This window comes from Phalacrocorax aristotelis, chromosome 6, assembly GCF_949628215.1.
Source record: "Phalacrocorax aristotelis chromosome 6, bGulAri2.1, whole genome shotgun sequence".
NCBI lineage: Eukaryota > Metazoa > Chordata > Aves > Suliformes > Phalacrocoracidae > Phalacrocorax > Phalacrocorax aristotelis.
Window position 1 is genome coordinate 40,652,741 of NC_134281.1, and position 25,985 is coordinate 40,678,725.

A 25,985-nucleotide genomic window follows, 5' to 3' on the forward strand; every position below is an offset into this window, starting at 1 on the left:
AATTAAACTCAAAAGTGAAATCAGCATGTGCAGCCCTTACACGGTTTAATTTTGTCAGGTGGTAGGTCTGGAAATAACCTTGTGAGAGAAGAATTGTGAAGGAATGGTGGTGAGTCATCAGCATCAAAATGATGGGTGGCAGATCACTGAGAGTTACTTACCGAGGGCTTAAAAACCCATGCCAGAGACTGTAAGTATACCCAAAAACCCTGCTGGGGCTGTCACCACTGGTCAGTCAGCAAGTAGTAGTGCTTGTTTATTCAATGTATTTCCTCCATAACATTCTCTAGAGTTCCTGATTTTACCACATCTTCTAGTCTGGATTAGGAAGAGCTGTTGTGATAGTGTTTGCATCCCTGCTCTTTCAAAGGTATGCCACAATTTTTTGTCTTCGGTTTGTGTTCAACATAATTCCATTCTCTTGTGTCAGCAAAGACAAGCAGTTATTAAAAAAAAAACCAAATATTTTTTCTGCCTGCTTGAAGACCTCAGAGGTTCATAGACTGCTTTCAGACTGGAATCTCTTACCCAGTGGAAGGGTCACTCCTTCCAGCCTGCTCTTTTTTTTTTAAATTTCTCTGAATATCTGTTGGTTTCTCATTCTGATTTTGGTGATGAGGTTCTAGAAGAGAGTACAGTTTCTAGATCTGATTGTACCAGGGACCACACAGGCAAAGCTGCACAACAGTACTTCACTGAATGAGAGGTCTCTGGCCACGCCATGAGCACTGCATTGATCTTACCATCAAAACTGTGGTCTCATTTTGTTGCAATTCCATATTTTGTCTGTTTTTTTTTGCAATGCGCCTACCCTCCGTTATGGTCAAGAAGGTCTCTGGTTTGTCAGTGCTGATCTTTAGCTGCTGATTTCAACAGCTGACAACGAGGGCAGCAGGAAAGAGCCTTCTCAATAGCAGGGCCACCATGGACAGATGAGGACAGGGAGTTCTGGAGCAGACAGAGCCAGACGGACTGGCAACACCAACATGCGGCACACCAGCCCTCTGCGGTCACCAGCTCAGCATGCAGCGCCAACACCAAAGCTTGAGAAGCTCAAAGACCAATAGATTCAACACTAATTCAGCGTTGAATATAGGAATAAACAAAACTTAAATCACAGGTGGTGTTATTTGGAATTATGATCAGTTCTTTCATCCAATTTACTTTGCAGGACCGTGAGTCCTGTCAGTGCCGTGGAAGAGGTGGGACCACTAGACATGGTTGAGGGGACACCACAGCTCAGGCTGCTGAATGTCAAACCACGGCCCAAGCACATGCAGCTTTGCTTCCAGGAACGGAGCTTGGTCCATTCATTCCTGCTGCCTTTTTTGCTTCAACTTCTTTAATGACTTTCAGCTGCTCAGCTGTCCAGTTCCTTAGTGCTACAGCAGTAGAATGGGCAATAATTCATTGCATGTTTGCCTGTCTTCAATACGGCAGGTAGCATGTGTGCTGGTTCTCTCAGTTTCACATCTGCTGTGTATGCCAGCGATTCTCATTGAATTTGCCTTAACCCAGCAGGATCAGTTACTTAGTTTCGTAAATGCAATTGCTGTCTCCTCTTGAGTGTATAACCCGGCCAAGGAAGGCTGAATTCATGGGGAGAGCATGGGCCCAAGAGTGCCACTCTAGAAAATCATATAGATGCTGTACAAGACACAGCATCACCCTGCATCCTTTAAGAGGTTAAGAATTGTGGGTTTCTCTAATATTCTTGAGGCAAGATTAATTCCTCTCCACTAAGGAAAGACTCAGCTGGTTTGGTAAGCAGCAATCCTGAAATGTCCTTTAATAGGTAGGCCACTTCTATAATTTGTTTTCTATTCATTGTGTTCAATGCTTGCTTTGATCTTTCATTCAAACTCTCCTCTCGTTGCTTTACAAGTGATATTTTCATGGGATTTGACATCAGTGAAGCTGACATTCAGTGAAGCCAGTCAAGACACAAACCACAGCCTCACTTCTCACATCCTCTTCTACGAAACGCAGGTTTGGTTTCAGTCTCTGGTGCTGTGTGCAGCCCTTCTACCCTATGAATAACTCCCTCTTAAAGAATTTTCCCTTTTAAAGAATTAATCCTCCTGAAGGCTAAGGAATGTAAGAGGCTATACCAAATAGTGTAATTTTTAATGACTATTTCTATGTTTGTTGTGTGGCTGTTTCACCTGCTGTCATTTTGCCGTTGCCGCATTTTCGGAAGGCTTTTGCTGATCCAGGCATTTATTTGCAGCTTTGCATGCAAGTGTTGGTCACAACCTGGGCTTTGATCTTTTGTATGTGCGTTCAGAAATACCCAGAGGTCTACTGTTATTTAGCTTTGAGAAACGTTAAAGTTTTTAATCCAGTTTTAGTCTCTGCAGCATATTTATCTGCCACTAAATCTCTTCCACAATTTAGTGAAAAAGAAGTGCTTACAAACCTTTCAGCATGAAGTAGTCTGGCAAATGTATATGCAGTGCAAGATTACTCAGAAAACATTTCTATTGCCTTCATATTCTTGTACTGTTCCTGTTACCAAACTCTATATGGTGCTTTCGGACTTTAGATCTTGAGGCTTTACCAGAGGTAGTAATTGTTACTATCAGACTTTGTGGATAAGAAACGGAGGCAAAGTGACTTGGTGAAGGTCATGAAGCCAGACCATGACTAAGCTGAGACTAAAACCCAGCTCTCCTGTGGTATAAAAACACTAAACCAGAATTAATGCTATGTCCTCCTGCAGAAAGCATGGTAATGGTGGCAGAGCAGCAGCATAAATGATTTAAAATTGTAGCTATTGATGCATATTTAATACATTTATTATGTGTTTTTTATTTATTATGCATTTTTATGCATTTTGTTTAATTAATTTTCAAGCATACTTTGTGAAGGGGGACAGTAAGCAACAAGATCCAAAGTGAGTGTGCCTCTTGCTGATCTGCACCATGCTATTGGTAACTCCTCTGGCTGAGGTAGCGCTTGCACTTGAGCAAGATCACAAGCTCACACCTGATACATCCCGTACTGATGCAACAGGATAGAGATAAGAGCAGGCAGTGAATGGCTTTGCTCTTCTCTAAGCATGCTGAAGCTTCGAAAAGACTACACCCAACTTTATTTCTTTTAAATTTGTTCTGTCCTTCCATTTATATAAAAAAAATCCTTTTTACTAAGGTTGTGTTAGACCTGTGAATAACAATGAGATGCAGCGTCATGGTGCATCTCTGTGGGTCTTGAACTATTGCGCTTTGCTATTTAATTACATTATACTTAGATGAGTGGGTAACTGCTGGCTTGCACCAATACTCCCCTCGCTGAGCTCTTCCCCAGGCTGGTGAGGGATGTCTCTGTGGGCCTCTGGCTATCTCTGTCTGGGGGACAGGGACATCAGGCTTAAGGGATATGGGGTCACCACTCCTTTATACGAAGGAACATGGGGTCACCAATTCTGCACACCAAAAAACCTGCCTTGTGCAAAGTCCTCCCCTCTGCTGTAATTTTGACCGTAGCTGCTTTCTCCGTGTTACTCATGTGGCGTTAAAATAAAATGTCTTGCCATAAAATAATTACACACAAATTTCACTTGCATGGAATAACATACAGATGAGTTTGCAGTCTCACACAGGTTGAGTGAGAGTTACACAAGAGATTAATGCTTTTTGGTGCATGCTCTCTGTGGGTAGACATCACTCAGCGTACACTTCCTTTATGTGCCTCCAAGGTATATAGCCCCATGTTGCAATGAAACTGAACAACCCATGAAACTCATTGCCAAACTGATAAATAACCTGTGGAAATTGCTGGCACAAGATACAGCTGCCAACAATATAATCAAACTTAGAAAAAGGTTTAGAAAATACTAATATCAAGAATTAGAGAGCATGTACTATTTGAGGGAAGGAGGGAACCCTGAGATGTGAAAATAAATGTACTGAGAGCAACATCATTATTTGATTCAAAACACTGGGCCATCCCAGTGGGCCATTCAAAGGTTGCTCATTATGGGGATCTCAGCGTTGGACTTGCATGCCTATAGTTTGATTGATGTCACTCAGGGTGCTGGTTTACATCCCTAAATACTGCACCTGGTGGAAAGAAGGCACAGGCAGGATGCAAAGGGCTCTCCAAGGGCAAAGCAGGCAAAGACAAACAGCAGAGTAAAAAGCATGTCTGAGGAGTAAAAATCTGGAACCAACAGTATGATGTGGCATCAGTGTACAGGACTATTATTAAAATTCCTGCTTTCTTCATGCAGCGGTCATTATAACCCTTGATGCATTCTTTGTCAGAGGTGAGCATTACAGGTACACATCCCAGACCAAGCCTGTCACCTCATGTAAACCGTTGGTAGATACAACCACTGTCCAAATGGGTTAGAAGGGAGGGAGAGGGGGAGCTGTATTCTGTATTAGAATAGAATCATTCGGTTGGAATATACACACACACACACACATATATACACACATACATATATCTATACATATATTTGTGCCCTTCTCTTTCCATTTTCTCCAGTAGCCAGTCCATATTTACCAGATGCATCCATGCACCCATGTAAAGGATAAATATTTCTTTCGACCCCCACGAAATCAGTGGGACCATTGCCACTGATGAAGCACGCGTGCATAGTGAGAACAATGCAATGATTCACCCCTGCACCGCTGTGTGCTGAGAGCTGCTGAACAGGAGGGGAGCTGTGCTCCTCTGGCCACAGATATATTTGCAGGTATTCACCCTGGAGTGAGTTCACAGGGCTGGAAATTCAACCAACAGATACCTGAAGTGTAAGACCAGGCTTTCAGCATTGTTTTCTGACAAGACGAGCATTTTCACCCATTGGGTTTTTCAGGTAGTTCAGGTGATACAGGCAGTGTGAGTCTCAGGATGTGGACGTTGAAAAAAATACCTTCCCCATCTCACATTTGGGCTGCTGATAATATGTGGCTGCTTTTTTACAATTTCCTTCCTGCACAGGCAGCAATCACTAATTTTAGACTCACTTACATGCAAAAGTCATATTTCTGGCTTGGAAACAGTTTACTGCTTCTAAAGAAGAATCCTACCCCACCTTGCCAGGTAATTACTACTACTCTGTAAATTTAAGGAACAGATCTCTTGGGTTGTTAAAAAAGAAACATGTACAGCGCACAACAATGTTGGTTTGAAGGTATCCAGGAGTAACCAACAAAATCGATCCAATTGTCTAACAGCTGTCAGAGAAATGCATAGGGTGCCTACCAAAAATTGAAAAAAAAAAGATTATAATCTACAGGATTAGCAGTTCTACTGCAAAAAGGGATTTCTTAATAATAAAGTAGATAACTTTAGATAGGTAATGATATATAGGTTAGCATTTACATTAGCTTTGTAACCTCTAAATCTTAAAAAAAGTTGTCAAGTCTTGCTTTAACTATTTTACAGATTTTGATTTGGTAATGCAGAGTCAGACAATCCTTTTGCCTTTTAATGTGCGGGTGTTAACGTCATTCAAGCAAGACACATTCCCTGCAAATATACCCTGCAGTATGCACGGCCAGCTCAGTCACCCAGCGCCCTATAAGCTACATAGGCTCCTCAGTGAGCAGAAATCTCATGTATGAGTATATAGTTCAGAGGCTGTTTGTGCTCCTTGTTGTAAATGGAGACTCAAAGCTGTTTGCAAATATGATGGGATTCTTGCGAGCACACCAAGTTGCTAGCAGGATATATAAGGCCCTAGTCCCTCCCGTTAGCGATGACAGGAGCCATGTGCTCTTTGCTCTTTTGGCTGGATACAAGGTGGGGAAGGCACCACCTGCAGCACGCTGCTCTGGGCTGTCTCTAACAAGAGTTTTACATGCAGAAATTCCATGCCCTTCTGTAGAGAGCCCCAAAACAACATGTGTAAGAGCTGGAGGAATATGGCTTTGCTGGCCTGCAGAGGCTTAAGGGGCTCATGAAAGAGGTGGCCCTGAGCTACCCAAGGCAGTGAGCACAGGGCCCTCCTGCCCTCCCCTCCCGCTCAGCAGGAAGCTCTGCAGTGCTCTCCTGCAGCCCTGGGTGTGCACAGGGGTGTGTGGGCGTGCACGGGTGTGCACAGACATGCATAGGTGTGCATGGGTCTGTGGCTCTGGCACCAGGCCCTGTCCCCATGCCAGCCACAGGCAGTGTCACCTCCACCAGCTCCAGACCAAAACCACAGTCTCAGCTGGGACGTAAGAGGTAGGAGAAGAGAAGCAGCAGAGCAAACCATAGGGAGGGCATTGAGTGCTCAGGCATTTTACAGAGTATTGTAAGCTTCTTTTATGGTTGTATTCCTTAAAAGCATTTGGAGTGTTTCCTTAAAAAGGTGTGGGTGATCAGTGAATAGATATGTAATCCAGTCTCTTACATTTCCAGGGAGTTTCTGGCTGCTTTAGGAACATTTTGCAAGACCACATCTGAAGTCTCAGACAACCTTTTAAATGATTTCACGACCACTCAGCAGGAAGGAAACTCCTGTAGTTCATTTTCTGTATTTCAGAAAAATCTGAATTCCCTGCCATGAGCCAAATAAACACTGCTTTGCTGTGCCACGTTCTGCCTCAAACATCAGAGCTGAGGTGCTGACAAGCTGCTGTGAGGAGGTGATAAATCCTTCACCCAAAGTGAAGAATCTGCCCAGTGACCAATTTAGAGAGACTTTAAATCAGTCTGGCAGATGATGAAAGTTTGTTCTTGCCTGGTGTGGTTTTTATGATTAAATGGGAGGGAAAATGAAATTGGGTTATTCTGTCACACAGAAAAGATTTCACGTTCTTGGTACCTATGTCTGCTGTATGATATATAAATCATCCTCGGTGTAGTGTCTTTTCATTAGGAGTGATCCCAAGATATTTTACATAATTCAGTCAGGGTGTCTAAGGGATCATTTTATCCATCTTAACTGCAATCAACTCCAGGGATGAAATGCTCCAAATATTTAACAAGAGAATGATTATGAATAATTATTGAAGCATACTGCATCCTGCAAAAATCACCTGCTTCGTATTTCAGTTCTTACAGGAATCCAACTTTATGCTTTTGTGCCTGTGAAAATATGAGGTAAGTCTAAAATTGTGATTTACTGGCTAGAGTATTCCAGGCAGCCACAAGTATTTGTAGTTGATGAAGAGGGTGAGTTTCAGATTTGGAGTTTTGCTCCAGTTCTGCTGTTTGCAATCTCGAAGGCTGATATTTGGCATGGTTATCACTTTGGTTCTTTTATCACAGTTACAATTTCTCTCAAAATAATCTTCCAATGCTTTGTGGAAAGCAGGTCTTTATATCCACCGACTCCCCATTCATAGCTCTCAGGCAGGAGACCAGCTCATCGGGGACCAGTGTTTGCTCTTGAACATCTCCGGCTGATGTGTGTCCCCACTGGTTCTCCAGGAGGGAGCCACGTCCCCCCTGGGCTGAGTCAAACGCGTGGCTTTGCCCACTCCGGCTGTTGTTTAAGATGAGGTTGATCTTCTCCAGCAAACAGACGTGGTGCTCCCCTCCCTCCCCATCCCACAGGTGGAGAACGGGGCTCGTGTAGTCTCTGAAGATGACGTTCGTCTCCAGTTCTGGGAGGGCTGTGGGGGGCTGCGTTTGGTAAATGTTGGCAGCTACATACCCCAGCGGGTTCCCGTGGGACACCTGAGGTTTGTAGTCACTGATCTGCTCGGGGGCCGTGATGCTGGCAGATGCCATGCTCTCTGGGTGCTCCCTGCCCTTGGGGATCTCTTTGCTGGGCTTCCTTCTGGTGGCCACATTCTTGTACTCCTCGTGCGCTGGCACCTCCTCGATTTCCATAACTGTGGGGTCACTAGTGTCCAAGAATGGCTTATGAAAACTGTTACTTGTGAAATCACTCTTTTCCTTGAAAATAAAAAATTATGAGTGTCATAACAAACAGGCAAATTTTACCAATGGGAGAGAGATCATTAGAGCATTCCAAGGAAGAAATGGAGCAATGACTTGTCTTCAATCTTCTTTCCCACCTCTCTTACCCAACCCCCCCGGGAAAGAGACCACAGCGAGGTGGACAAGAGAAGACAGGGGAGCAGCTGTGTGTGTCTTCTGCATGCACTTCAAGGGCAGCTTGAGTCAACTGTGGCCACTTAATAAAGTGTATAGCAAGGCAAGGTTTAAAGACCTCAGCTAAACTGGGCTCCCATGCACCTTGCAAATGCCTGGGAAATTATTCCTGATCAGTTCCTGGTCCCTTAGAGCTTAATCCTTTTCCCATCTGTGTTTCTCACAGCTCCAGAGTGAGCTTTAATCTAAGGGGAAACAAGTGAAGAAAAGCTGGGAGATAATGCTGCAATTACCTGGAGTGACTTTACCACGTTGCTGTTTTCCATGTGGGGAAAGTCTTCAAACAGCCATTTTGGCAAGAGTGACACAATAGTGGCGTTAATTCTTTATCAAAAAGAAAAAAATCAATGCCAAAACATTAGTCCATTTTATTAATCACTTGTTCATGCAGGATGAAATTATCCTGTGGCAGAAGGGCAACACACAAAGTGCATCCATCCTTCATGGATGGCTTGGAAGCCCCAGGTTTACCCCATATGGGTAGGTTCCCCTCTTTGAACTCTAGCTCTTCATCTTTCAACCTTAGTCCTCTGGGTTTGATTCTGGAAGCTAAATTACTATAGTTAAATGCCTTGTGTAAAACTTGTCTGTATGTGAAAATGCTGCTAAACTGGGGGTGGGGGGAGAAAAACGCTATATGTATGAACCAGAGGAGGCATGTGTGTCCTGAACTGGTGAAATCAAATACACAGCAGTAATGAAAGTTTATTTTCCTATCAAAGCTGCTGCTGAAATGAAAATAATTACCAAGATATTATAATTTCATTGAGCTTTGCTGACATTCTGGTGCATTGCTGTGTTCCTGGGAAAATACACTGTCCCTGTTGTTGCTGAAATGTTCATGTTTCACAATTACATCAAGAGCAGAAGAATTAGGCTGGGTTCAGGAACCGAAAGAAGCAGCCCCTCAACATCTTCAAGCCCCAGGTCTCCTCTGCCCTATTTCTTGGTTTGTTGGGAAGATCCAGCCAGAAGCTGTGCACCCATTCCCATGGATTCCCATTAATTTATTTTGGGGACAGTAGTGCCTGGACTCCTGGGCATTCCTATTCCAGTTAAATGGCAAACTGGGACAGAAGGAATGCTGGTTTGTGAGGGTGCCTAGTGAATAGCAGTCACTGTCAAAAACCAGTATTAAGATTCTCCCTGTTGAATTCTTCTGCTGTTGCACTCTCCAGTCTCTGCCTGACCCTTGGGGTCCAGGCACGAGGGGCTTCAGCATCCCCTCCTCAGTCAAAACTGGGAATAACAAGTCCTAGGATAAAACTTACGTAAGAGGCAATGTTTTTCCTCTATTTCTCTATCTCTTATATCTGTGTAATAATATATCACATGTCCATAAGTCTGGTCTTGACAGAGGAGTAATTTTTACTTTTTCTATCGCTTTGCCTTACTGTAGAGTGCGTAGATATCTTGTCATATAGCAATATGATTAACAGGAGAAGTTGGCCTTAGTAAAAGCAGGATTCTGTAGTTAATTTTAAAATATTCTGGAAGAAAGGCAGGAGTCGGAAATAAGGAAAAAAATATGAAGAAAGCAATACCTTTTTCTGGCTGATTTTTTAAACGCCAGAATTACAAAAACAACTGATAATATGACCACGCTGGCACCCAGTCCCAGGAAAACTCCAACATCTTTGTCTGAAAAAGGATAGAGAATAAAAAGGTCAATCAGGTGGCCCTGCTCCAGTGCCCCATCTGCCATGACATTTATGGATATAAAGGGCAGATCTTTGACAAAGCAGCCTTCAGCATTTCACTTGCCCTTCTGCTCCTCAATTAACGAAGCAAAGCCATAACGAAAGCAAAACCAAAACCGCTGTCCCACGGTGTTGTCCTGTGACCAGAGCATTGTGGGCACTGCAGCGCCATCACCTCCTGATTGCCATGCACGGCAGGGTACAGCCAAGTAATTTGAAGAAGTATGGTCACTGTATTCAACCATTTCCTATGCAACCTTACCTTCCAGAAATGCTGAAGCGAATTCTTCAGCTTACGTTGGTTTTGCTTTCACTTTAAGTACTGCAACAGATCATAATGTAATCTTTACCAGAAGAAGATGTGCAAACCAGAAGCATAGCCAAAGTCAGAAAAATGGATGGGAAACATCTAAATGAGTCTACGGTTCAAATTGTAAGGTCAAAACAGTCTATCACTGTTATGCTATATGTTAACATTATATTGTATTTTGCTTGTTGTCTTATCTCCTACTTGTTGTAATGTACATTAAATTGTAAGTCTCATAAGAAAGCAAAACTTAAGGCATGCATTATGTGGGTGCTCTTGAGCCATGAGAGCACTGCAGCCTTTCCTGCCATTCAGCCCATGTCCCCATCAAGTGAAAAGGCTCTTTTCTGGCTCTGACATCTCCAAAATGTAAGGGAGCTTTTACTTCCCCATCACCAGATGCTGCAGGCACTACTCATGCTGAAACTTCCACTTCTGGTCAAGGAGAAAGTCTGGCTTACCATGGGGGATCTCACGGTAGATGCTGCCCAGGAGCTGGTCCTTTGAAGGGACTTAAACAGAGAGAGGAGAAAAATGTCCATAATGTCATTTAGAGGACAGCAGGTGACATAGAACTTATGGCTTATTTTTAATTTGATAAAATCATTTAGAAAAATAAATAATGCTATAAAGAGAAAAATAAAGCCCCCTAAAGTAATTAGTAACTCCAGCTCTGGCTGGACTCTACATAATCTCCTATTTCTCAGAGATCCAATTAAATGAGATGTTGGTGAACACACCATACCGATTACAAAACAACTTTCATGAATGTCACTCCCCTCAGCACCTGAAACAAGAATTTAGTCTTCACGAGCACCTACAGATTATTTCCCAAAGTGCCTGAACCCCATTGGACTGAATTTTCTGATGATATCTGTTTGTGTGATGGGCTGTGCAGTGAGAGAAGATCTGCAGTTAAAAAGCCTGCCATGACAAGAAGCGTATTTTTGCTAAAATAAGCAGCAAGATTTCTTCCCGGCCAAGTTCAGCATTTTCCATGGGATCTTTTCTCCATAACACATATGTGGTGCTCTTCCTACTACAGAAAAGGGGTAAGGGTCCAGGCCAAGGGTGATCTGACTGCTGGGCTCAGTGTTGGACTGAACCTGTAGCCTGGACCAGAACCACAGCTCTGAGGTCAGGACAAACCCACCCACCACATCTTCCTGGGGTCACCTCCCTGCACCGGGACTGGGGTGATCACCCCCAGCCAGGCATGAGCAGCACTGCCAGCTAGACAGGGAAGGAACCACTGTGCCCTGCAGTCAAATCTCAGCTGGAGTGATCTTCTGGGGTTGGGGCTACCCTGCAAGAAAAAGGGGTTCTGCTGGGATGCGCACAGTGTGCATGTCCACCCTCAGGAGAATGTGCCCCACCAGACCACCCTGGGCAGAGCACGCAGAGGGGAGGTGTGCCGGGGTGGCAAGCAAGTGCTGCTGCAAGGACAAGTAAGGTAGTCCGTTCCCTTTCACCATGAGCAGGATGACAGTTGTCATCTTGGACTGCAGTAGGTAAAGCACAGGCCATGAAAGAGAACAACTGCTCTAGCAGCAAGGCTGAGGAACACTAGTGTAGGCTGGCTTTTCCTGGAAATGCAAGCACAGTTTCAGCAAACATATCTCAGGAACGGAAGCAATACAGCTGATCTTCCCTTGGGATCAGGTAATCGCCCTTTCCAGTCCTGCTCCCTGTGATTTTGCTATGTCTTTCAATGGTAGTGAGCATTGCTGATGATGTGGTTGTGGGTCCGCATTGTGTTTGAAGGAAGGGAAATGCCCCCAAAGCATCTGGCAACATAAAGACTCCCTTTTGCAGAGCCATGAATGCAAGCACAGCTCACACTGGCAGCAGGATTTTCCCAAGGCAGCAAATTGCCAATAGTGGGAAATTTGGGAAGGGCAGACCTGCAAGTGCATCTTTAGAAGTACAAGGATCCAGATGCTTTATGAAACTCCTCATCTGTAAGTTTGAAAACTCCTCCATACCCTTCAGCTGGCTGACTGCTTTAGGAAAAATCCTGCTGCTCCCCATGTTTGCCTCTCTCCCCAAGAGCCGGGTGTCCCAGCAGGGCAGGGAGGAGAAGGCACCTCCTCCACAGAGTGGTCCACCACGTTGCTCAAGCCAAACACCTGCTCGGGCAAAAGAGGCCCGAATGCATTTAAGCAGAGGACCAGCATTAATAAGAATAGCAGCTAGCATCCTCATCTACAAACACAGAGCTTCAACTGGCTGAGACAAGGGTATTCAGCATAATATATCCTATATATATAATATCCTAAATAACATGGGCCACCTGATTTCAGCCAGTGATTTCTGCAACAGATCTAGTAACCCATCACTTGAGTCTGGTTCAGATGAAAATGGGTGAAAACCTTTTGGACTTCACAGCCTTTAATGAATGAAACAGCAGCAGTCAAATATGGAGCTTATCCAAGCCTGGTGGCACATGACCTCTTCCACTTCTGTTTGGTACTTGCTTTGCAAGGTCCAACACAACCCAAGGCCAAATGCAATTTCTTCCTCTCCCAAGGGAAAAAACATCCCAGAAAAGGTACTGTCTCTGATCTTGTGCTTTTGAAGCATATGTGTCTCCTAGCAGAGCTCCTGGAGTTCAAGTATTTCAGTTCCCTAAGTAGAGTGTGTTTGCAGGTCAAGCCCACTCAGCTGGAGTGCACTGCAGATCCTGCAAAACATCCCTGGAATATATGGGTTTGTGGAAGGGAAGTGGTGGAGCACATTATTCTGCAGGCAGGTAATTCAGCAGTTTGGGGGGGCAGGTGTCACTGGTGCATTGAACTTGTATAAATTAAAAAAATATATATTATTACAGTAACACTTTACTGACAATGGATGGGCTTGATCTGAATAAGGAAGATGAAGAATGAGGTTCAGCCTGTGTGGTCAGGCTGGAGGACTTCACTGTGGGTGTCAGCTGTGGGGTGTGCTGGTGCTTTGGAAGCAAACCTGGTCACAGGTATGAGTTTCACTGCTGCCTCAGGTTGGTACTTCCCCACATGAACCCCCAAACTTTGTTAAAGGAATCTATACAACCACTAAGGATGAAGTCTCTATGTTTAAGCATTTAGCACATTTCTAAGCCATTTGCTAGTGCAAAGGTTAGAGCATCCTCCTTTTGACATCCAGCTCTTCCCCGCTTCTGCTCAGAGACCTGCTGCCAAGGTTTAAGGCCACTTGAGGATCAGGGCCCTGGAAATTCATGTTGCCAGAGCTGGAGGTGCCCAAACCCCAACCTGCCCAGAGCCGAAGGCTGTCAGTGTGTCCGTGAGGATAACACCTAATAGCCAGGGCTAGCAGCCATGAACAGGTCAGGAATATTTGTTTCAATTTCTTAGGAAAAAATTGAATAACTGCCCTTCTCAAAGCCATGAGGGGTGCCAAGCAGAAACACAGAGCCAGTTTGTCTCAGGCAAAGTATCTGAGCAACTTCAAATAACCCACCTAAAACTGCATCACAGCATAGGATGGTGAGCTGATGACATTCTCAGGTGCTACTGTATCCTGCAGCTACAGCCAGCTCTGTCAGGGCATGAAGGGCACTAACAGGTCTTAATGGCCCTGACCAGCCTCACCTGGGACCTCCACCCACACCCCCTCTCCAGGGAACTATTTAAGCTCAGCCCTGGGCCCTTAGACATGGACTATGATAGAGGAGCTCTGGATGTCCAAACCCTGACATATGGGTTGAGTTTGTGGCTTCACCTTAGCTTTCCCTTGTCTCTATGGACCTGTCCAGCCACCACTGGGCACTTGTCCTGGTTTCAGCTGTGATAGAGTTAAATTTCTTTGTAGTACCTAGTATGGGGCTATGTTTTGGATTTTTGCTGGAAACAGCGGTGATAATGTGGAGATGTTTTGGCTGTTGCTAAGTAGCGCTTACACTGATCAAGGACTTCTTCAGCTCTCTGTGCTCTGCCGGGTGCACAAGAGACTGGGAGGGGACACAACCAGGACAGCTGACCCCAACTGACCAAAGGGATATTCCATACCATATGATGTCATGCTCAGTATATAAAGCTGGGGAAGAAAGAGGAAGGGGAGGGACATTTGGAGTGGTGGTGTTTATCTTCCCAAGTAACTGTTACGTGTGATGGAGCCCTGCTTTCCTGGAGACAGCTGAACACCTGCCTGCCCATGGGAAGTGGTAAATGAATTCCGTGCTTTGCTTTGCTTCCGTGCGCAGCTTTTGCTTTGCCTATTAAACTGTCTTTATCTCAAACCATAAGTTGCCTCACTTTTACTCTTCCAAGTCACTCCCCTGTCCCACCAGGGGGGAGTGAGCAAGCAGCTGCATGGTTCTTCTTGCTGAACAGGGCTAAACCATGACAGCACTGTGTACAGCATCCATAAATGCAGAGGTTTTGTCTGTGCTGTGGCATCCTTGGAGCAGGTATGGTGGTGCTTGGAGGCATCCTAGGAGCTCAGATACTGAGCTGTGTATGGATTATCCTGGTTTACCTAAATGTGGACCACCAGCAGGATGGAACAGCTCAGGGAGCTCAGTATGCCCAGCTCTTGAGGACAACAAAAGCCAATACACGCAGTACTGGAAGTCATGACAGTCCTTGCTTTCCTTTGTCAATTGGCCCATGCTATTATCTAAAACAGTTCCCAGAACTGAAGCCTGCCTGCTTTCCCCTCCAGGTAAGAAAGGGCAGGCTGCAGCTTGGCCAGGCGGTCTCTTTAGAAGTTATTTTCTATGTTTTGGTTTAGCTATAACATTTTATTTTCAATGGTGCACTGCAGCAACCCCATCTTTTCTATCACAAAAAGGGAGAGTCACTCCATTGGTGTATCTTGTGGAGCAAGATATGGCTCTTGTGCATTATAGATTTGTGAACAGGAGCAAAGATCAGCTAGAGAAGGCTTTCATACAGGTGCATTGATAAAAATCTCTATTTTCATGTCCTGCAGACAAGGGGTTTCCTTCTAGAGCCCTGCTTTCCTCTGGTCAGTGGGAGGGTTTTACATGTCATTTCTAAAACTAAGTAATTCCATAAAGCTGGTGGATTGTGGGACATCAAGAACGAAACAGCATGTTGAGCTCTAAAGCTCCATTGCAGCAAGCAGCAACTTCTCCACTCAACTGGGCTTACCTTGGCTGGAACTTGGTTTGCTGACTCCGTCAGGATAGACTGCATACACTGATGCTTTGATGTGACCTTCTGCTGCGGCTGCATCTTCTGGAAAGAAGCAAGATGTACCTTTAAAATGTTTTTGTAAGTTGCCGTGAAAGCTCTAGGCTTGCTCAAGGGCTTGTTACTAAGTGGTGAAAGTAGACAGAATTGTGGGGTCTCCCCAGCTCTGAGCCCACTGCATGACTTCCCCTGGGGAAAGCCACTGCATGAGCTGTTCCCAAAAACACATAGAACAGCAAAAGCCCAGTCAAGTAACTGGCTAGGAAGTACCCAAAAACCAATAAACACCTGAATTAATGTGGGAAGCAGGAACAGAGGGGGACAGGTCCTAAGATGTTGATGCTGCTGGGCTCAAGCTGTGTTGGTAAGGACCTGCAGGATTGTTTCTTTGGGCGTGGAGGGGAGGAGAGGTGCTAAAGCAATAGTTTCAGTGCCTCAAGTGTTTGTGTCTTCTCTCTCTGTATCCTTTAAATACAGGCTTCCCTGCCTGCCAGCTCACTTGTCACTTCATTCTCTTTCCCTGTCCCTTCTTTCCCTTTGATCTTCACCTGGGGGACCAAATCCCGCTCACTGTCCTTATGTCAATTATTGCTTTATTCCTCCTTCTCCCTAAGGGCTCTTCATAGTCCCACTCTCCACAAACAAGTGGGCAGGGGCTCGATTTTAAATGAAACTTTGCCTTTGTAATATATTTTGGCTTTATAATATCCCGATGAACTGCAATAGCAAAAGGACTCCTGGAATATCTTACCTTGGATGTATGTGTGTGTTTCCTGGTATGGGACTTTCTTCCAAAAATACTGCTCCTCCCGGCTATACTGGTCAGTCAAAACCCACTCCACTATGAACCAGAGCGGGGACCTCCTGCTGTGGTGGAGGGGCTGCCAGGCCACAGAGATCCTGCTCTGGTTCTCGGGCTTGACCTCCACGGCCACTGGTGCTGGGAACTCTGTGGAGAGAGATAGCAAGGGGGCTGTCACCCCAGCCTCATCTTCAAAAAGCAGGAGATTTGGAAGGGTCAGCTAAGCCCAGGCAAAATGTGGCTTTCCTGGAAGTGTTTAAGGACTGAAGAGGCAACAAGAACTTCTAGAATGTGGTATTTTTATATATATTAAAAAAATTAAATATATCTATATATACTCCTCTATGCTCACATAAGTATCACAAAAGCACATCTTCAGCTTTGTCATGTCTGAAATGCTTTACCTGTCATTTCTTACAAGAAAGGCGCATGATTCTGATAAGTATGAGAGATTAGAGAACTTTTTCCACCTTATTTCTCTTCAGTTTCTTTTTAGTCATATATTTGTCCTTAATTTGAATAGGACTTCCCCCTCCCATTGCTCATTAAAAGAGACATTTTTCAAAAATAGGAAAGCGTGGTTGTGGGGAAAACCACAACCTGTGGCGTGGGGAGCCTAAGGTGGCCCAGAAAGGATTTTTCCTCCCTTTCTGTTCACCCTGGGTCACAGCCGGGGCTGTCTCCCTGGCAGAGGCAGCAGGAGCTATTTTTGGGAGCACAGAGCACAGGAGCACCCCTGTGCCAAGCCAACACAGGAAGGACAAATTTATTTTTAAACCTGTTGCTGCAGCCTCCAAAGTCTCAAGGGCTACAGTATGTGGCTGCTGAGCATCTCCATCTCCAGGGGATCCTGGCCTTGTCTGGAGGATGTTGTGTTCCCTCAGCAGAGCGGGCAGAGCTCTGCTGGGCCTTTTGCCTCGCTTTAGCACAAGCTAGCGTTTTCCCCCCGCAATCCTGATAAAAACTAATCTCTGTTAAGGCTGTGGTTGGTGTGTGGGAGATCCTACCTTCCTGTCTGCCAGTGCCCCGGCTGAGGGTGATGCTGGCAGGGCTGGAAGACCCCCTGGAGTTGTAAGCGGTGACATGGAAGGTGTGGGCTCCAGGGGGCACCAGGACGTTGCACACTGTGCTGGAGGTGTTGCAGAGGAGGAGCACTCCCGCGGGGCTCTCGGCAGCCACGGCGTAGCCCAGGATCTTCCCGCGGGCATCCTGGGGCGACAGGGGCTGCGAACAGCGAGACAGACCGGCGCCATGGGGACAGGTGCAGGGTCCAACACTGAGCAGCCCCAGTGCAGGACAGATGCCCCCTCAGCTGGGTGACGTGTGGATGGATTTTGCAAGGATGGAGAGATTTTGCCGCAAGGACACGTTGAGGTCTCCTCTTCCCCCCAACTCTTTGGTCAAAGGGCTCTTTAGGAAGGGCATCACCTTCAACTGCCTGTTGGCAGCTGCTGTCCTCGGGGAGGAGCAAAGCATGCAAAAATTTCACGGGAGCTGCCAGAACAGACCATACCTTGATCAAGACCGTCACCTCGTGGCTGCCGTTCGGGAACACTGGGCCCAGGCGCCGCCAAATGTCAGGCGCCGCAGCAGGGGCTGAGGGAGGAAGGGTGGGATGTCAGTGTGAGTCCCCAGAGGGGAGCCAGCCGGGGGTCCCACTCACGCACATGGCTTCCACCCATGCACAGCCTTTGCAGCAAGCTCTGCCCGGCCGGTGGCTCCGTGTGGGGCAGCAGGCTGGTCCCCATGCAGCCAGAGGCAGCACTGAAGCGTGGCGGCAGACTCGCTGCTGCATGGCTCTGCTGCCACGGAGAGGAAACAGCCCAGACAGCAAAGAGCAGCAAGCACTGCTTTTTAGGACAAGAGCGTCCCCAGCTTCCTCGTCATGACAGGGACGTCAGTAAGGGCATCACTCCTCAGATGTCTCAGCCTGCTGCTAGCCGAGATAACTGTGCTGGCTGTGCCTAAGTTCATCCTGCTGTTAGTAACTGGGATGCTGACCTGAGAGGACAGGTATCTGTGGCTGGTGGGACACCTCAGCTGATGCGGCTTTTCCACCTGGGGCAAGAGGTGCTCCCTGCTGCTGAGGGCAAGCAATCCAGCTACCAAAGATGGATAAGCACATCCTATCCCTCTTTCTGTTTGGAAAATCAAGTGCCTGCAAAGCACCTCTGGTTTCTCTCTGGCTCTTACTGTGCTGCAGCAGCCTCAGGAGTCTGCCAAAATCGCCATCACCTGCAATGTGCCACTGGGCTGGGAGTGCTCAGAGGGCACAAGAGGAGCTACTGGCTCATGACAGGGCTCAGCCCTTGGCTATGGTTTGGGGACGGCAGTGGTGCCTCCTGGGCCACAGCATCATGCCTGATGTCTGCCAACAGCAGTCTCCAGCAGCGCAGGGACATGCAGGCTCCCATGCCATGTGCACACCATGCACTTGCATGTCGCTGGCTCACTTGAGCTGCCCAGCAGTCAGAGCTTGGGCCAGGTCCCCCTAGAGCATCTCAAGGAGGTGATGGGCTGCGTGGGAAAACACAGCAAGAGCAGCACTGAGGCTAAGCTTACCTGCCTCAGGGGTGGTGTAGAGAAAGGGGTTGCTCCAGGTGCTCCAGGGGCTGTTAGCAGGGCTGAGCCGGCACCTGACCTGAAACATGTACTGGGTGTTACTCTGCAGGTCATGCTGTGAGCGGGGCCCCTGCCGCGTTGCACGGTTCCACACCTCCACCTGCAAGGGAAGTAGAGTGCTAGGGGGAAGTGGGACCCAGCTGGCCCCGTGCTGCCAACACCTCCCCATGCAGAGCAGGAGCTTGCAGCGGTTGCTGCCTTCCTCATCTGCACAGATGTGGATGGTCATGGTCCTCCCTGAGTGCATAGGGCTGGCTAACTCTCTGGGCACATCCTGCCCTGGGGGACTGCCTGCCAATGGGGTCCCCATCGCCCCACCTGTGGTGCTCTAGCATGTTTTTGAAACTGATGCTGTTGCAAGACGCAGTGCACGCACAGACCCCTCTGCGAGCACATCGGGCAACCTGGGGCATATGCAGCAAGAGCCTCCAGCCCGCTGCTGCACTGGGCTTCTAGCACCACAGCAATTTTGGGGGCTGCAGAGAGCACTGGGATCAGCCTCAGTCCCTGCCAGCACCAAAGGGGACCTGGGCGGAGGTGCCCCAGGGTTAGTTGTGTCTGTGAGTGTGCGAATGTGACTGATGAAGTGTATGTGCACTGAGCATCCCTAGAGGGTGTTTTGCCTTGTCCTTGCAGAGCTAGATAAAGTTTGGAAATATTTTGAAATTTTCCTTTTTACTTAAAAAGCAGAGATAACCCTGTCTGAAAGTCTGTCTGCCCTCTCAGAGGGCATCAGCTCCCCTGCCCCACCAAAAGTGGGGCACCAAAGCAAAGGGATCTGTTTTGAATGACCCCAAATGCTCCCATTGCCCATGGGTGCTTAGGGTTCTCCAGCAGGACCAGGACTGGCATGTCTCCTAACGGGGGACAGCTCACACAGGGTCCCCCTCCTCTGGGTCTGCATGGGGGGGAAGTTTTGGGGGGTCCTGGGCCATCTCACATGCCATACCGGGGCACCCATGGCTTTGTGTCGCTCCTCACAGTACACATTGTCCAGCAGAGTCTGCCTCCTCCAGTGAATGGTGGTGGTGGGAGGCGATGTCTCCGTTGTCTCAGCACTGGTGACCAGGGGCAGAGCTGGGACCACTGCCGGGAGAGCCAGGAAAGCATGGGTCAGGGTGCTGGCATGTCATGGGGGGCTGCTCTCCCTCACGTGAGCCACACCACTTGTGCATGTCCCTAAAGCCACATCTTGGGGTCATGCATATGGCACTGCACATCCCCAGCATGCGGTGCAGCTCATGGGTGGCTGGATGGATGGACATACATACCAAGCTCCTGCAGGTTGAGGTGCCTTGGGGCTGAACGAGCAGCACCCAGTGCGTTGCTGGCCTGCACCCATGCCAAGTAGTGGCTCCCACTGCGCAGTTCATTCAGCTGCACTGGCTTGCCTTCATGGAAGACCTTCTCCTCAGCATCCTCAGCATCCTCTGCTGCTGCTGTCCCCACACTGGGAAGCAGAAAGCAGCCCTGGTCAGAGCCCGTCCTGGCATCACACACCCACTGGAAAGGCGACTCCAGCTCTCAAGGGTTCACGGCTTGTGACTGGGGCACAGTCATCTACAAAACTGGAGTTTGTCACTCCTAAAGTGAACTAGAAAGTAATTGCCTTCGGTTCTTGATGCTTCTGTAGGGCATTTGCATTTTTCACTGTAGGAAGGGAACTTGCTCAGTTCTTTCTGACTGCACATTTCAAGGTTTGAACCCAAGCAAATTTAGGCAGGCAGTTAATCACTTCTCTTCACAAAGCCTACATATGATGGGATTTAATGTGTTTACTTCAATAATCGAGTCAGATTAACATTGAAAGCCTGCCAGTCTTGTGTCACATGGGCTTCAGTGTCAAACATGGCAGAAAAAATCCTAGGCCAGGTAGGAAGGGCTGTGGCACGCAGCAGAGCAGCCAGCACACCTGCTTCAGGTTCAACCTTTTGTACCCTGCTAGAGCTTCAGTTTTGGGTTTTGGGCAGCGTTATGTGCACACCACCAGCTGCACCCTCTGCACGCCCTTCAGCTTAGCTAGAGTCAATGCACCTGCAAAAAATGCATGGCTGTAATGCATTGCAACATGATTCAATGTTTGCTGGGCCACTGATAGCACTGAGTGTGTAAGGCCCATCCTGCAGAATTAAACTTGCACTTTAAGGTGCATTTTGCAAGGAGAAGACCAGGGAGATGTGAGCTTTAGAAAGCATAACTAGGGCACGGCATGCACTCCCAGCTGCCAGCAGCAGAGCAGCCCTGGTGTCACCCGGGTTTGTGGCTGCCACGCCCTGACTGCACACCCTGTGCTGTCTCTGCTGGTTACCGTGCTCCCTCCTGGCCCTGTCTGGCTCGGCGCATCACCCACCCCACAGCCCCCCGACCCACAGTGCCGTACCTGCGCAGGTGAAGGGCATAGTGGGTGTGTAGGTGGGTCGGCCGCCCCACATCCCACGTGCATGCCAGGAGCCCTGAGAACTCGTGGATGGTGCAGGTCAGGTTGCTGGGGGGGTCCGGAGGGTCTGTGGAGGCAAGGTTGGACAGAACATGTGGGTACCCCCCAGCAGTGCAAAGCCCAGGCTGCTGCAACCCCCTCCCAACCTCCTCGGTGCTGGTAGCTTAACAAAAATCAGCGAAACCCCATAGCAGCGGGGACGTACTCACAGCCAGCCAGGACCTCAGTGCCGCACACCAGCAGCTGCTTTTTGCTGTTGGGGCAGCGGGCGAAGCAGGTGATGGACCCGGAGGGCATCCGGAAATTGCGCAGCTGGAACCGGACAGCGCTGCTGTTGAAGGGGCGCAGGGGACCCTCAGTGTGGTTGTAGTTGATGACGATGAAGAACTGGGCCCAGGGACAGCCAAGGGTGGAGATGCAGTTGATGGAGATGTTGGAGCCCATCTGCACCACCAGTGCAGGCTCGATCCAGACATGACCTGAGCACTTGATATTTGCAACACCTGCGCCAATACCTGCCAGGTCAGGGTGGCTCTGGGTAAGTGTCCCACGGGAGGAGATGAGGCCTGCAGGCTGCACTGCTCCACACAGGCAGCTGATTCGCTAGGACATAGGCAGCAGCATGGCAGAACGCTGTGGTGGTGGGGCTGCCAGTGCCCTCCGGCCCCCTTGCTCCCCCCCGGGATGGGCATAAACTCCCCTGCCTTCAGCAGTGACCCGGCACGCGGTGACTCATCCCCTCAGATCGGAAACAGCTAGTTTCACCAATCTTAGGTTTTGCTCTAATGCTTAAATGACTGCAGGGAAATAACCCGTAGTCTCGAGAGCTCTGATTCCCCGAGATTAGGGCAGCAGCCCCCACGCAGAGGCGCACGCTGCCCTTCACTATCAGATGAGGGCTCTGCACCAGCCCCAGCAAACCCATCTCACAGCCGATATCAGGCTCGATCTGGCCTTCCTGGAAAGGGCGCAGCTGCACTCCGGCTTCATGTGAGCAGAGGCAGGATCGCACTGCTTGTCACAGCTGCTGAAACACTAGTGTGCTACTAGTGTGCTACTTTGGCCCTGGTCCAAAGATGCAAGCAGGGAGGAGAGGGTGCCGCTGCATGTGGGAGCCCCCTGCAATACTAATGAAGCACACCCCCCAAAATCCATAGCTGTAGCCCTATAATTTTCCTACTCCCACTCCGATTCCCCAATAGGCCAGGGTGTTTGCTCTGGTGGTCAGTGAGGGTGACACTGTGGTGGTCATGCCATGCTGTGCCAAGCAGTGACGCGCTGCTGCTTACCTCCGCACAGGCAGCAGAGCAGGACGTGGAGCACCAAAGCCTCGCCGGACCCCACCATGGCCTGGGCTGCAGCTGCCGCCCGTGCGTGGCATAGTCTGGGGGGAGGAAGGGTGTAAGTTGTTGCACCAGCCTCACCGCTGCCCAATGTTCCTGGGTCTGCCCTCGTCCTGGGATGCTCAGGGACTGCGCTGAAGGTGGCAATGGGGATGCATGGTGAGGGTTTCGCTGGGGATTTGGGGTCAGGTCAGATCGTGCCAGCAGCAGGATAACAGTGGGACAAGACTGTGGGCACACAGGACTCAGCATTTCAGGCAGAGGCACCCCGTTGGCAGAGCCCAGTGTCCAGCCCTGCTGAGCAGCCCCAAGGCCACTTCCCCCGAGCTTCCACCTCCGATGACATTTCTCTTAGCTTTCACACCTGTGAAATTCCTCCAATCCTTTCCTTACACGGACACCTATGTTCATGCAGTTTTGGTAACCCACAGGCTGGACAGCTTCACCACCACCCCCAAGCAGGTGATGGAGCAAACCCCCCTGGAAACCAGCTCCTAGGACACACAGAAGGACCAGGAGGTGATGGGAGCTGGCAGCATGGATTTACAAAAGAGAAGTCATGCCTGAGCAGCCTGAGAGCCTTCCTCAAAGAGGATTGGCATGCTGGGTGAAGGGAGCACAAGGGATGCTGCTTGTCTTCATCCTGCCCCTCTGCTCAGTGCTAGGGAGGCACATTTGGAGCACTGGGTCCAGGGCTGGAGTCCCCAGGACAGGAGAGACACAGATGGACTGGAGTGAGTCCAGCAAAGGCTGCAAAGATGCCTGAGGGCCTGGAGCACCTGAGATGTGAGGAAGGGCTGGGAGAGCTGGGGCTGTTCAGCCTGGAGAGGAGAGGGCTCAGGGGGGTCTGATGTCTGATGGCGGCTGTAGAGATGAGGGAGCCAGACTCCTCTCAGTGCTGGCCAGGGACAGGACAGGAGGCAATGGGCTCACATTGAAAATCAGGAAATTCCAGTTAAACATAAGAAAAAAGCACTTTAAGGGTGACCATACATGGGGTTGGCTGTCCTGAGGGGTAGCGCTGTGGTCTCCATTCCAGGAGATGCTCAGACCTGACCAGACATGGTTTTGTGGGACAGAAGCTTCCCTCGTTTCCATAACATCTTTCCCACCCCCTTGCTGTGGCAGATCATGCCCAAGCCAAGCAACAGCTCTTCCTGGCAGCTCTCCCCTCTGAGACAGTCACAAAATCCCAGGCAAGGGCTTCCCTCTCTCTCCAAGGAGCCACGCTTGTGTCTGCATCCCACAGCCTTACCTTATTTTTTCGCTGCTCACTTTGCCTTCCCCTCCAGCCTCTGGATTCATCCCCCCCAGGACAACCTGCCCTGCCAGAGGGGAAGCCCAGCCTCGCCATCCTCATGGGGTTCAAGGTACAAGTATGGCGTACAGGGCTGGGACAGCTTTGCAGCAGCTAGGGCACAGACCAGCAGGATTCAAGGAAATGCAGCTCCTGGGGAAGGGATTGCTCTTCTCCAAGAGAAAAATCCACCTGGGAGCAGCTTGCATGGCACACCCAAGCTCCCATGAAGGCTGGGGCGATGCCGATGATGTGGGCGCAGAGATGGGTGCTGGGCAGACCATTACAATAGCCTTACACCCTGTTTACATGTACGGTGCTGAAAATAGAGTGAAGCCCCACACCTCCATAGTTTTCTTTTTAAGACAGCAATAATTAAAATAAAGCTATACAAAATCTGACATTAGAAATGGCAAGTTTTCCTTTGAGACACATGCTGAACCAGAGCCCACTGTAAAAGCTTCAAAATTATCAACCCAAACCAGGCTACCAGCTACAGCTAATGCTTTTGTATTTCTCCTGCTCTGTGAGCTGACCTCATTTGTTTTAAGGGCTGTTCAAGTATTCATCATGAGTGAGTCAAATTTCAAGTGCCTTCCTATTACCTGACCCACTAAGAGAACTTGAAGGCCTCCCAATTGCCTGTGAATCTTCTGCAAGTTAGAACAAATGGGAAAAAAACCCACCCAATCCTTGTGGTCTATGAAAAGAGATGAAAATACAATAAATCTGACCGGCTGCCAGCTCTAAGACAAGACTGCAGGCTCTGCCTCCTCCGGGGATCACTCACATTTGCATTTTTATTCCAATTTAGAGGCATTTGCAAACTCCAAAGCCAGAAGGAACAAGACCATTCCACTTGTTGAGAGATACTGGTTGATTTGATCTCATCTCTATTAGAAAGTCTCCTCATACATTAGTGCTAAAGAAATGTGAAGCAAATGAAGAAGGAAAAAGCCGTCCCGGTTGTGCAAGCCCAAACAATGCGAAATCTTTACTGGCAACGTGTGTCAGAAGTGGCTAACGCACATAAGCAGCAGCCAAGAAACATGAGCAGGAATTCTTGGCTTTAAATCCAAGTGGTAGTGGGCTGGAAGCTGGGCAGAGTGGGGGGTTTCTTACCTTGCCAGTCCTCAGGACATGTGCTGCTGGGCCCCTCTGCCTGCTGCTGCGGCCGGGGCTGCCGGGCGGGACGAGAAGCATCAGCAACTGTCAGCAAGCCTGACCTAGATTGCTGCATCGAGAAAAACTGAGAGTTTCCAGTCTGAGTCAGTCCATGGGAAAACCCAGCATCCCTTAAAGGAACAGCCTCGGGGGGGGTTGTCTTTTTAGTCTTTAAGTTGTTAGAGCATTTAGTCACCCTGGCAAATTCAAGTCTATTCCAAATGGATTTTTATGTTTGCGTGGCTTCATGCATGGCACCAGGAACCCAGTGGAGGGGTCCTGGGGAGCCAGGCTGAGCTCTGTCACCAAAAGAATATTTTTCCACTAACCCCAGAAGTCTTAACTCTTTAAGGACTGAGGTTGTTTTCACGGGCACTGAGTGTCACCCCCCCTGCTTGTGCCGGTCCCCAGCTCATCCAGGGATGCTATGGGCTGTGGACCCCCAAGGCAGGGGGCAGAAGGGACCAAGGCTCCAGGGCTCTCCATCCCTCTGGCTCCTGCCACAGCTCCCAACCCTCCCCACCCCCCCCGCCCCGGAGAGCCCGTGGCTTCCTCTTTCATGTCGGTTGAAGAGTTAACCTCAATAACAGTGTTAACCTCATTAGACACTGCAACCACAGGAAATACCACACTGCTCGCCTGCCCTCTGCCCTCCCAAGTAAACGTTAGGGAACAAAATTTCCAGCCCCCACCCCCTCATCCTGGGACAAGGCAGACCATTCCTCTGCCAGCAAGCCCCCACTGCTCTGGGTTTTGACTGATCTATGGGGTTTTCTGGTGAAAGTGAATGGTGGGTGAAAACAAGAGCATCACCCTGGGGGGGTGGGGGGGTGGGAAGCCTTGCTGCGTGTTGAAATGATAATGTGTAGTTATAGTAATGTATATAATGCATCTGTATGTATAGTTATACACACCCCGAGCAAGACCAGGAGGGTTTTGGTGAGAATTTTGGTTTCAGAGGGTTACAGGTGTCTTTAATGCGTTATGTAACAAAAGCATTTGTACTAATCTATCGAAAAGCATTTTCAGGAGGCAGAGGGGCGGTCTTGCCCTGTGGGTGGGCTTTGCTGCAGCTCCAGGGTCCTGGTGTGGAGGG

The 25,985-nt window shown here is 48.6% G+C and overlaps 1 protein-coding gene across 1 annotated transcript; it reads right to left on the bottom strand.

Moving 5' to 3' along the window:
- Positions 1-6,454: 6,454 nt before the first annotated feature.
- On the bottom strand, positions 6,455-24,955 carry IL23R (interleukin 23 receptor). The gene is made up of 15 exons (XM_075097324.1): positions 24,848-24,955; positions 22,375-22,469; positions 21,295-21,600; positions 21,029-21,152; positions 19,920-20,098; positions 19,598-19,734; positions 18,589-18,748; positions 17,540-17,622; positions 17,034-17,250; positions 15,976-16,173; positions 15,183-15,269; positions 10,530-10,580; positions 9,606-9,702; positions 8,295-8,385; positions 6,455-7,842 (listed from the first exon to the last, which is right to left on the bottom strand). The coding sequence occupies exons 2-15, from the start codon at positions 22,430-22,432 to the stop codon at positions 7,222-7,224; spliced, it is 2,409 nt and encodes an 802-aa protein (XP_074953425.1). The 5' UTR covers positions 22,433-22,469; positions 24,848-24,955; the 3' UTR covers positions 6,455-7,221.
- Positions 24,956-25,985: the final 1,030 nt, after the last annotated feature.